The 13246-nt window shown below is 40.9% G+C and overlaps 1 protein-coding gene across 1 annotated transcript; it reads left to right on the top strand.

Annotated features, from left to right (window-relative positions):
• Positions 1–1558: 1558 nt before the first annotated feature.
• On the top strand, positions 1559–2269 carry LOC115471350 (claudin-8-like). Its single transcript, XM_030205048.1, has one exon. It carries the CDS (start codon positions 1559–1561, stop codon positions 2267–2269), a length of 711 nt encoding a protein of 236 aa, XP_030060908.1.
• The last annotated feature ends 10977 nt before the right edge of the window (positions 2270–13246 follow it).

The following is a 13246-nucleotide window of genomic DNA, read 5'->3' as shown; positions in this document are numbered from 1 at the left end:
CCCTCCTGCCACCAACCCTCCCCCGCCATCGCCTACCAGACTCAGAAACAGAATGAAGACGCACTGGAAGAAGAGGATCTCGGCTGGCGGGGGTTGGTGTCCCCCACCAGCAAAAGTAGGCGACGGCAGGTTGGCGGCGGGAGGGGGGTCGAGATGGTCGTCGGCAGGGGGGTCCAGGGCCAAATCTACGGGGGCCCAGGCCCCTGTGGCCCCATGTAGCTACGCCACTGCCTTTTACAAAGGTGCCTTAGGCACTATGTGCATGCAGCATGTGCCAAAATGAGACTACAACCAGGCTACCACGATCCTTGGCAGTAATTTCAGATTTGGCATCCGCCCATACCACCTGATTTATTTCCTCCCACATGCATCGTTTCTGGCACTTGGCGTAGCACGTGAACCCTTACCACTAGATCAATGGGTGGCATTAAGGGCTCAGGCCAGTTTTGGGTACACGCTGGTTTCAGTTTTACCACAGGCCCTTTTCCCGTCCCATTAAAAAGGTCATTTTTTTGCAGACACGGTAAAAACTGGCCCGGCGCGCATCCAATACACACGCTTACACTACCACAGGCCACCTTTTACCTGGTTTAGTAAAAGGAGCCCTTGATAATTTACTCAAATGGGAAAACATTCAACAGCTATGGGCCCCTGCTACTTTCATTATTTGGTACAAATTGTACAGTTATTTATCTCATTTCTAGTTCCATCTATTATCTAGGCAGATAAAAAACAAACATACATAATTATTTTAAAAACAATAAAATCACATATAATATAAACTGTTCCACACTGCAAAATGAACTGCAGGAATTAGTTAAAATATATATATATAATAACCAAACATATGGCAAACCTAGGAGTTACAAACAGATCACAATGTACAAATTTTGAAATGGTATTTCAGAACCGCCCAGGAGGGACAGGCATTGAGCTCAAAATGACTGATGTTTTTGATTTTTTTTTTTTTTTTAAAGACTGCATTATTGAACACTTTAATCAACAAACGAGCTTAGTGGAACACAGCCTAATTCAACAAGGGATTTTCTCCACAGAAAGATAATAAATTAAAAGCCCTCTTTAAAACTGCCTTGTGTCTTCGAAATAGGACCACTGCAGACAATCGAGGAAATTTGGAAATGAGGGGTTAGATATGGGACACACCCAAGTACAATTAATAATTCAAAGAAGTCCCCTTTCTTTTTTGCCTTTTAATTGCGAAATGCATTTTCTGACAACCAGTAATTATAAATGTTTCCACTTTTAGTCACGCATAGGTGTAGTATCAATTCCTTCGGAGGCGGTCACTGTCACACGTGACTTGATTAATAAAAGCACTTACTTGTGCCATACGTTTTGCACTTGAATTTGAAAAGCTGCCTTCTGCAACTGTACCAGATTTCAAGTTCCTTTGATCTGAAGAAGCCGTCACGGAAGAAAACTATTTTGCTCCTTTATTTTCCGTGCGAGAAAACTCCTGAGAAGTTTTTATCATAAAAGTGCTTCTTCTTCTTCTGGTAGAGAACAGCGTTTGGAAACCCACTGAAGTCCGGCGACAATGGCGCACTACATCATTCAAATCATCGGAATCATACTGGGCTTCATTGGCCTGATCCTGACTGGTATTGTCACGGGAATGCCTCAGTGGAGAATCTCCATCATGGTAGAAAGCAACTGCCAGACTGCCCAAAAGCGCATTGACGGCCAGTGGATGACTCGATGGGACGGACTGTGGTCAACTTGCATCAGTCAATCCAACATGCAGATGCAGTGCAACAGCTACGACTCCTTGGTGACTGTCACAGCTGATCTTAAGGCTGGCAGAGTGCTAATGGTCTTTGCACTAATACTGTCAATCCTTGCCTTCCTGACAGCTATCATGGGTATGCTGTTCTCCCACTACTTTCGGAAGAACGAGCGAGGCAAGTATTACCTGATCACGACTGCTGGGACGGCTTTCGTCTTGGCTGCTCTTCTCGTGCTCATCCCAGTGAGCTGGACCACCCACAGCATCTTCAGAGAATACGACGCGATGTGTAAAACGTCACAGCGACTGGAGATGGGGGAGGCGATTTTCCTAGCCTGGCCCACTATCCTGTTCCTGCTCATTGCAGGCTTAGTACTGTGTTGCTCCCGTCCTCGTGTTGAGAGAGAGGACAGCTCCGATTACACACCCTCTGTGCATCACTCGCATCACTCGCAGAAGTCTCTATACACTTGTCAGATTAAGAAAACCCCAAGTGTGTATTCCAAGAGTCAATATATCTAGCAGTTCTTTGCACCTCTGAGCACAACACAGTTACCTTCAAGTAGACTTTACTGTTTCACTTTAAAATGTGAACTGCTGTGTGAACTCTGCACTATAGAAAACTGTGGAAGGATTTCAAGTGGTTTTCAGTATTAACTGGTTAGTTGCCAGTTTTAATGACTGTTTTCACACATATGACACGTGTGTATGTAATTTATTTTATTAATAATTTAATATATCTTGGATATATGGCATAATAACGATACAGTGAAAGAAATGCGTGAAATGCTGCCCAGTCAGGTAAATTGTGCTGAGAAGTAGGCAGGAATGATGCCTTGGAGAAATGAAAGTCATGAATTCCAGTTATAATTGTTCCTGCATTAAATGACATGGGTTGTGCGTTCATATTACTATGCTGTTATAAAATGCTCAGCTTCTACGGTGATTCTTTTCAAATGTATAAAAGTAAATGTGAAATACATAACACACTGACGATGTTATATTCCACTAATATTTAGGAAAGAATTCTGTAAATGTAATCAAATGGACTGAAGGTAGTATGCATTACATAGTACCGAACATTTAAACAATTAGACGATGGAAGAAAAAGAAAGATTGGCTTTAATTTATAAGAAGTGCTAATACTATTAAACTGTGCCTCTTGCATGGTTATAAGCACATAAGACTTGATTCAAAAATTGCTTGTATGTATCTCCCACACAGAGGAAGAAAATGAATCATTATGAATAACTATTGATTCAGCACTTGTATATTGTTTTTGAAATGTATATTCTTTTTGTTCCCCTGATGTTGAATCTTGCATGCAATATATGGATTAGAACTGTTTGATTAGTGTTTTCATGTTGAATAATTGCCACATTTTGTGTGTACTTTTTCTTAAAATAAAAAAAAAACCTCCAATGCACTTCCAAGTTTTGTGTATATACTAGTTAAAAAGGCCCGTTTCTGTCAGAAATGAAACGGGCGCTAGCAAAGGTTTTCCTCGGAGTGTATGTTTGAGAGAGAGAGAGTGTGTGTGAGAGATGGAGTGTGTGTGTCAGAGAAAGAATGAGAGAGAGAGACAGAGTGTGTGTGTGTTTGTGTGAGAGAGTGTGTGAGAGACGGTGTTCTGTGTGTGTAAGACTGTGTGTGTGTGACAGATAGAGTGTGATAGACAGAGAGTGTGTCAGAGTGTATGTTAGAGACAGAGTGAGAGTGTGCCCCCACCCCACCCCTTTATGGTCTGAGGACCCCCTTCCACCCCCACCTCTCTGGTCTCAGGACCCCCCTCACCCACTCCCTCTCCCCTGCCCCCCTGCAGCCACCCATGTCCTGCCTGCCCGCTGCTGGCGCTGGCACTGACCCTCCCCCACTGCCGGATCGCTGTTCAAAATGGCCACCGAGACTTCCAATGGCGGACTCGTGACTTCTGCTGTAGTCTTGGAGGACGCCCTTGTAAGTGTCGGTGGCCATTTTTAACAGCGATCCAGCAGCGGGGGAGAGGGAGGGCCAGCAGCGGCAGGCAGGACCAGGGATCTTTCCTGCCTGCCCCGAAGAATTCGCTACACAACCTGGGTGGCTGGAGGGGGAGGCAGGTGAGAGAGCAGGGTTGTTGGACATGGGTGGCTGCAGGGGGGGCAGGGGGAAAGGAGGGTCGCTGGACATGGGTGGCTGCAGGGGGGCAGGGGAGAGGAGGGTCGCTAGACATGGGTGGCTGCAGGGGGGGCAGGGGAGAGAGGAGGGTCGCTGGACATGGATCAGTTGTGAGGCATGGAATGTTTTTTTTTCACAGGTTCTGAAGTTCACAGCATAATTCCAACGGTGACGTGAACCTGACTACGGAGCCTAGCTCAGCAACTCCAAAGGAGCCATGGACACAGGCAGCAAGATTAGAACATTGGAGGTGAGAATTATTATATAGAATTATACATTATTTAAAAATATTGCTTATTTTTGTATATCACTTTACTGTTCTTTTTCATTGAGCTCACACAAATTTTACCGATCTACCCATCTACAGTAAAATCCATAATATTGTCAACATTAAGAGCTCTACACTTTACAAATAACATAGATACATTTTTCAAAATTTAGGGAAGTTCAAAGATATCTACATAATATGACTTAGAAAGGTTGATGAAGTTGGATTTACTAACAAAAAGACTGAGGGCAAGTTGATAACCATATTTAAAAGGACAGAGTAAATACATATCATTCTAGTCAGGAGCTGATTAGCTCTACCTCTGGGTAATTTGGTCTGTCTGGAAACTGCCCTTCTCTATCCATCTAAAATACTTCCAGACTTCTAACTGGGTTAAAAAGAGGCATTCCTATATGTGTAGGTAGTGGGAGAAAAACAGCACATTTACGGTACTCGGTGTTTTCCAAAGTATGTATTCTATTTCACCCACCCCACCACACACATAAACAGTAAGCATATAAAAAATTGTAATAAACAAACATAAGCACATAGAATGGAGGAACTTTTGAAACATACTCTACACTAACTAAGGGGTCATTTTACTAGGTTGCACTGAAAAATGGCCTGCGCTGTTGTAGACGCGTGTATTGAATGTGCGCAGGTCCTTTTTTCAGCGTGCCAGCAAAAAAGGCCTTTTTTGGCTGAAAATGGACATGTGGCAAAATGAAAATTGGTGCATGTCCATTTTGGGCCTGAGACCTTACCGCCACCCATTCATTTAGCAGTAAGGTCTCACTTGTTAACTGTGGTAATCGTCAGTGCACATACAATGCCAATTACTGCCCAGTTAGCACTGCCCGCTGGAAAATAAAATATATTTTCCGGTATGTGTACTGGATGCACATAAAAAATTAAATTACCGCCTGGGCCATGTGGTAGTTACGAATTGGCGTGCATTAGGTGCATAAAGATGCCCACGTGGCTTAGTAAAAGGGCCCCTAAAGTTTAGAGAAACAAGAGGATCGATGTTCAGCCCGTGCTGGTAAGTGGCTTGCAAACAGCTTCCAGCCACAGATATTCAGTGCCGGAGCATGTGTGGCTCCCACCATTGAATACATGGGTATATCCACTGACCAGGAAGTTAACCGGGCACCAGCAACTATGCAGACCGATGCCTAGTTAACTCGCTGCATAATGTCATGACAGGTGTTTTGTTACTCTGTATTCTTTATGTGTTAAAAACGTTGAATTTTCCTCAGAAATATTTCCTCAATTATTATTTTAAAAGGAGTGAAGACTGTGAAAACTGGGATTACTTTAATCAGTGGGATTTGAATTAGAGACTTAAGTATATGTATTGTTAAATAACTTCTGGTTTTTAAAAAGAAAGAATGTAATTAGATGTATTATTTCTAACTAATTTTGGAAATAAGTATGTTTTCAATGAAATGATTTGATGATACACCGTATTGGCCTTGAAGAAGCCAACCAGATGATCAATGTGGAATAATGAATTAGACGAGTAATATCTGGGGATAATCAGGTTAATACCACTTTTTTTTTCTGTTTACTGTTTAATTGATCTCCTTGTCTTGTTTCACTCTCCCTATTTAGTGGTCTAAGGAAGAGAATAGAATTACCTGACTGAAATAATTCCTATATATTACTTTCTCTGTATTTCTGGCAAGTTGTTTTATCGCTTGTAAAAATTTAAATGGTTATAAATAAAAAATATTTTTAAAAAACGTTGAATGATTGGTACAAAGCTGATTAGGTATAGTGATGTTCTACTGCCCATTGCAATGTTTACAGTGTTATCTTTCCCTGGGTAGGGCCTTGTTGTGTAACTCCTGAAAGTTAGTGCTATATGGTATGATAGAATTGCTTTATAGGTCTTGAGTGACATTTGTAGGGTTTTGTGTTGATTAACAATATGCAGCTGCACCAGAGCGACACAGTAGAGGGATCCTTCCCTGCTGTGCTCAAAAGTTACCTGCTGTCCATTTACAACTGATATAGATGATATCCCCTAAGGATTTAAACTTGCCCCGCCCCTCTTTAGCCTCCCCAAATGTCTGAGTTACCGACTGCCTATGCTTAACTGCACAGTGATACTGAATCTCCCCCTCTGACTAAATGTCAGCCAGCATCAATATAATTTCCATAATTCCCAGACATGGTCTGACTTTGAATATCTGGGTTACATTCAGCCCACAATGCTCAGTGGCTTGAAACTGTTGACTGCCATGAGCTGAATATTGGGGGGGGGGGGGGGGGGGAGGAGGAGCTAAGAGCCAGATTCAGTAAATGGCGCTCAAATTTAGGCCCTGGGGAAAATCCATGGCCCTTATAAAATAATGCTTAGAGAGGATTCCCACACCCAACTTTGGGTGTGAGGACTTGCACCAGCTGAAACCTGGTGTAAATCCCGGTGTGCAAGTTAGATGCATAACCCCAGTATTCTAAAACACTGCACCTAAATATTTGGAATGCCCTTGACTTGCCCATGCCCTTCCCATGGCTGTGCCCCCTTTTGGCTTACACATGAAGTATTTTGGACGTGCAGTGTTATAGAATAACACATTGGCACATGTGGGTGCAAATTCAAATTAATCCCAATTTAGTGGCAATCAACTGCAATCAATGTTAATTGGTTGCTACCACCCAATTGACTAAGTAGTCTGCATGCATATCTGGGCTCCTGGCCCAAATTTGGGTAAACTATATAGAATTCGAGGGTAAGTGATTTTGCCTTAGCTTAGTCTTGAAGCTAAAATCTGTATACTGGTTTGGATCTGGACAAATGTTTGAGATTTTGAGTCAAGAAAGTATTTAAAAATATATTGACGCAGAAATCATAGAAATGCAATTCTATAACAGGGGGCCCACTATAAGCATATTTTATGGCACCTATTTTAAGTCTATTCTATAAAGAAAAGTAGGTGCCTATTTTTCATTATAGAACACTAGCATAAATGGCCAAAAACATGCATAAATTAAGGTATGATCAATTACACCAGTGCTTTATCTACATGTCTGCACCTAGAGGTTAGCACTTAAGCATGGAAATGATAGCATTCTATAATTTACGCTTGTGCCTGTGCACTCTGCCCACACACTGCCCAACTGCAAAGTGCACACCATCAAATCATGGTGCAAACTTTTCTATTAGGTGGTATTTTATAAAAGGCCACTTACATATGTAAGTAGCCTCTTATAAAATACAACCTCGTAGAACCAAGAATATTTATTTACTTATTACATTTGTACCCCGCGCTTTCCCGCTCATCGCAGGCTCAATCGGCTTACATGGTAACAAGAGAATATTTATTTATTGCATTTGTATCCCACATTATCCCACCTCTTTGCAGGCTCAATGTGGCTTACAATTCATCATGGATACTGGAAGTAGAAGAGAATATACATTTGGTTTTACAGAGGGTTTTGGGTTACATGATAGTGTTAAAGCAAAAGATAGTATAGAACATTTCTGGATAAATTATTGATTGTACAGTTACATGTGTTGATCTTTGTGATATATCTTGTCGAAGAGATAGGTTTTCAATAGTTTGCGGAAATTGATCAATTCATAGACAGTTTTCAAGTTGTGTGGCAACGTGTTCCAGAGCTGCGTGCTCATATAGGAAAAGGTAGATGCGTGCATTGATTTGTATTTCAGGCCTTTACACTTGGGAGGATGAAGATTGAGGATAGTGCGAGAAGATTTTTTTGCGTTTCTGGGTGGAAGTTCTATTAAGTCTGACATGTAGGCTGGGGCATCACCATGGATTATTTTGTGGACTAAGGTACAGAGTTTGAACGTGATGCGTTCTTTTAGTGGGAGCCAGTGTAGTTTTTCTTGTAAGGGTTTTGCGCTTTCGTATTTTGATTTGCCGAATATTAGTCTGGCTGCCGTGTTCTGGGCTGTCTGGAGTTTTTTAATTATTTGCTCTTTGCAGCCGGTGTAGATTGAGCTACAGTGTTCCAGATGACTGAGTACCAATGATTGTACCAGGTTACGGAAGACATTCCTTGGGAAAAATGGTCTGATTCTTTTTAATTTCTACATTGAATGGAACATCTTTTTAGTTATATTTTTCGCATGATTCTCAAGTGTTAGGTGTCGGTCAATGGTAACTCCAAGAATTTTTAGGGTATCCGAAACTGGTAGACTTAGTTTAGGTGTGTTGATGGTGGTAAATTTATTCTTATTGTATTGCGAGGTGAGTACTAGGCATTGAGTTTTTTCTGCATTTAGTTTCAGCTGAAATGCATCTGCCCAGGAATTCATAATGTGTAGGCTTTGGTTGATTTCATTGGAGATTTCCCTTAGGTCTTGTTTGAATGGGATGAAGATCGTTACATCATCGGCGTATATGTATGGGTTTAGATTCTGATTCGATAGTAATTTGGCCAAAGGTGTCATCATTAGGTTGAATATGGTCAGTGAGAGGGGGGATCCCTGTGGAACTCTGCATTCAGGTGTCCATGTAGCTGATGTAGTCGAATTTGATGTCACTTGATATGCACGTGTAGTTAGGAACCCCCTAAACCAATTGAGAACGTTGCCTCCTATTCCGAGGTATTCGAGGATGTGTAATAAGATTCCATGGTCAACCATGTCAAATGCGCTCGACATGTCGAATTGTAACAGTAGTATGTTGTTGCCGTTTGCTATCAGTTGTTTGAATCTGGTCATGAGCATAACTAGTACGGTTTCAGTACTGTGATTAGAGCGGAATCCTGACTGGGAATTGTGTAATATTGAGAATTTGTTTAGATACTCTGTGAGTTGTTTGGTCACCATACCTTCTGTTATTTTGGTAATTAAGGGAATGGATGCTACTGGTCTGTAGTTCGTTAGTTCATTAGCATTTTCCTTTACATCCTTGGGTATGGGGGTGAGTAAAATGTTACCTTTTTCCCTTGGGAAGAGTCCATTTTGTAGCATAAAGTTCATGTGGTTTGTTAGGTCTGTTATAAATTGTTTCGGGGCCGACTTCATGAGGTTGTTTGGGCATATATCTAGTTTGCAGTGAGATTTGGCGAATCTTTTAAGTGTTTGTGAGATAAGATCTCCTGGTAGTATTGTGAATTCATTCCAGATCCTGTCTACTGGGTAGACTCCAGGGTCCAGGTCTAGGCACTCTAGGAGTGTAGTGTATTCGATTAGGCTGACAGGTATTTTGAGTCGTAGTTGTATGATTTTCTCCTTGAAGTATTTCGCCAAGTCGTCAGCTCCTGGTGTGTCTATGCTGTTGTTGGTGACTGGGGTGGTATCTAATAATTTATTCACGATTTGGAAGAGTTTGTGTGTGTCTTTGTAGTTTGGTCCGATTTCAGTTTTGTAGTATCGTCTTTTGGTTTGTCTTATGGTATATTTATATTTCCTTCGGAGTTGTTTCTTTTTGTTCCACGCACGTTCTAGTTTCCTAACTTGTGTTTTGAGTTTTTTCAGTTCTTCGTTGAACCATGGTGTTGAGTTTTTTCTGTGCAAGGTTCTGGTTTGGATTGGGGCAATGGTGTCTAGTATTGATTTACATCTATTATCCCATTCTGAGAGGAATTGGATTGTGTCTGTTTTTATTGTCCATCGTCAATGTAGATCTGTTGCCAGAATTCAACCGGATCTATTTTTCCTCTTGTGGTGTAAGTTTTTCGTGTTTGCTTGTTAGGTGAGTCTTTCATTCTCCATTGGAGGGTGATATGTGCTTTGTAATGGTCTGACCACAGTATAGGTGACCATTTAGTATTCGTTAATATAAAGTTTGCATCGTGGTCAAATTTGTGTGTTATGATGTCTAATGTGTGTCCTTTTTTTGTGTGTTGGTTGCGTATTTGGTCCTTGTAGATCCCATAATTGTAGGAACTCTTTACAGTCTTGGGTACTTGTTGTGGTGAGATCTTCCAGGTGTAGGTTAATGTCTCCTATTATGATGAGGTTAGAGGAGAAGATACAGGTATTAGAGATAAAGTCCATGAAGTGTGTTTGGCAATCTCGCCAGTTGCCTGGCAGTCTGTAAAGTATAACTGCGTTAAGGTATTCCTGCAATTTTGGGTGACTGATTCTTATGGAAGCGATTTCAAGTTGTGGTAGTATGGATTCAGCTGTGTTTGTGATGATGAACTCAGATTTGTATATTATGGCTATTCCTCCTCCTCTTTTTCCATTTCTTGTCCAGTGTGTAATTTTGTATCCTGGTGGGCATAATTCTGATTATAGGGTCTTGGAGGTTGTGGATCCAGGTTTCAGTAATAAATAGGAAGTCAAGGTTGTCTGCAGTGATCCAGTCAGTTATGGTCTCTGTTTTTTTTACTACTGATCTGGCGTTTACGTATCCCATTTGGATTGAGTGGTAGGGTTCAGTTTGGGGCATTGATGTCTTCATCTTTATTAGTTGCCTGTTGTCCTGGTGTCTAGTTTTGTTGTGTCCTTTCTTCCCTTTATTTTGGTTATTTCCATATATAATTGTTTTTCCTTTTAATTGATTGTTGTTCTTTTGTTCTGGTGGGTTATGCGTAAATTGTCTGTAGGGTGCGTGTATTGTGGGTAGATTGGTGTTTGTGTTAGGAATAGTCCATGCGTGATGTATTATGGGGAGAAAGTAGATTATCATAATCAGTTTGTTGGTATTCATGTTGGCTGTTGTATTGAAGTCCGTAATATGTGTTTAAGATTATATAGCAGATAGCAGTACGTGCCTCCTTATGGTATTATTAGATGTCTAACAAGTCATTTATAAAACATTTAAAAGGTAGGCATTTAAGAACGTTTAGAAGCAGAGCAATTTGAAAGGCTTTAGCATGTGTTTAAAAGTAGCAAGGCAATTAAAACATTTGTGCTAACATTAAACATTTAAGTGTAGCAATCGTTTATAATGCAAGGCAGTTAGAAGCGTTTAAAAGCAAGGCACTAAGTAAAGCATTTGAAAGACCTAGAGATACATTTAAGAGTAGCCGTGCAGTTGAAACATTTAGGCTGGCCAGATTCTTAAGAGTTTCTTACTACAGTATTTCGGCAAACAAAGTAGCAATTCAATTAAAGCGTCTATGCTTGTAATTTATCACAAGAGTGCCTTGCTACAATGTTCCAACAAGCAAACAAAGAGAAGTTGGCCTGTGCGGGCAGAAGGTTTGGAGATGCATTCCACCAACTGCTCTCTTGTCCAAGTCTGTGCTTGTTCGTTCCTCTGCTCCTCCGGTGGTAGGATAAAGTCAGACGCTTTGCAGGCAGGGTCCCGTCCTGTTCAAAGGCATACAGGTAATTTTGCTCGCCTGTAGCAGGTGTTAACTCAGGACACCGCCGCAGCACCCAGGACACATCGCCCCCACCGCCAGGGCTCAGGACATCCACTGTAGTATCAGAATCAACAAGGGAGGTATGTGATAGGACAAATGAACAAGGAGTAAATGGAACACAAGAGATGTCATTTACACACCTTATTGCCTTAGGAGGCTCCTTTTGGAATTACCCCCAAGTGTAAGTCTTCTAATGTTAGCATCCAAAGCAGGTCAAAGAAATCAGATGCGGCAAATATGGGAATCAGAGTCAGGTCGTGAATGCTTTGAATTTCTCACTGTCCATTCACACCCTGCTATAGTTCTGCTCTAATTATTTAAATTGATTTACTCACTCTTACTCTGAAATAAACCGTGCTGGGTGTAAGATATTCAAACTTCAGAAAATTACTCGAGATCACTCCCGTAAGGTGTTATAGGGGGCAGTTGTTATACATTTCACTCCAGTTTCCTCAGTGTTAGTAACTACTGTACCTGAATGTAACTAGCCTTGAACTACTACTGAGAAGGTATGAGCTAAATCCAAAGAATAAAATAACTTTCACTTGGAGAACTGCTGCCAGACATTTGCACTGGCAGAGATATTTATATGCAATTTAACATGGATTGATTTGAAAATGCAATTTCCTTCTGTGGAATCCAGCCTGCTGATGCAGATATAAGTACATATGTTGTGGAAGAGTACTTAGCCGGATAAATGGATTCTGCAAATTGTCCTCCCCATGCACAATAAACATCACCTTCTCAGGAATTGCAATGTGCCAAATGGTATACAGTAATCCTCTAATTACCAGCATCTGGTTTGACCTACTTATGCTGTATAAGTTTAGTTTACATTAATTATCATTCCATAGAATTGGACTGGTATGATGTCTTGTCATCCTTTAGGTCTAATTCATCTACAAGATCTCATCAAAGCCCCTTTTCTTCTTAGAAGAAACATGATAGGCCTTTGCTCAAGGAAATGAAGAAAACCAAGAAGGGTTTTTTTTTTGTAATGATTTTTAATTGCGCACATGAAACAGTTGCATAAATTCTTAAACAGGTATAGAACAATGTACAGTGTTACCAGTGAAAAGAACCAATCCTTTTCATTTATTACACTGATAGTGGTGAATATAGCATAACCAGGCCTCAAATCATCGGTGGTCCTACAGTCAAAATGGGTGGGTATAATGTCATCTCCGCCCCCCCCCCCCCCCCCCCACAACTCAACTTAAAATATTAAGGGCTCAATATTCAAAGCCGTTTAAATGGCCAGAAACAGCTCCTGTCCATTTAAATTGCTTGTCCACGGCTAACCAGGCATATTCATCAGCATTTAATCAGATAGTGCTTCTGAAAATGCCCTGTTAATCCAATAAACAGGATAAAAATATTATGTGTGCAGGAACATATACAACTCAATAATATCTTCCCAGCAACGTCTACTTAAACATTCCTCAAATATCACTATCACATTGGAATCCTATATTAATTTCACAATGTAGAGAGGAAAAAAATTGTTTTTTGGGGGGGACAGTCATCTGAATTCACAGTACCATCTTTTTTCTGTGTGAGAAAGGGAACAAGATATATGGAGTTGGACCTCTTCCCTGAAGAAGTCGTGAAACATAGCCATGTCGGCGGAGGTTCTTGCTGCTGTGGAAGCTGCTGAAATTTAAGTGGCTTTAATCACAATTTTTAAATCATAAGTTTACACCGTTTGAAAAAATGAAAAAAAAAAGTCAATTATTGGATCGATGAAGATTTGCACGCATTGCCTAGAGTGGCTTTTG

The sequence above is a fragment of the Microcaecilia unicolor genome, chromosome 5 (genome assembly GCF_901765095.1).
Source record: "Microcaecilia unicolor chromosome 5, aMicUni1.1, whole genome shotgun sequence".
Classification (NCBI taxonomy): Eukaryota; Metazoa; Chordata; class Amphibia; order Gymnophiona; family Siphonopidae; genus Microcaecilia; species Microcaecilia unicolor.
This window is presented reverse-complemented; position numbering and strand designations above follow the sequence as displayed.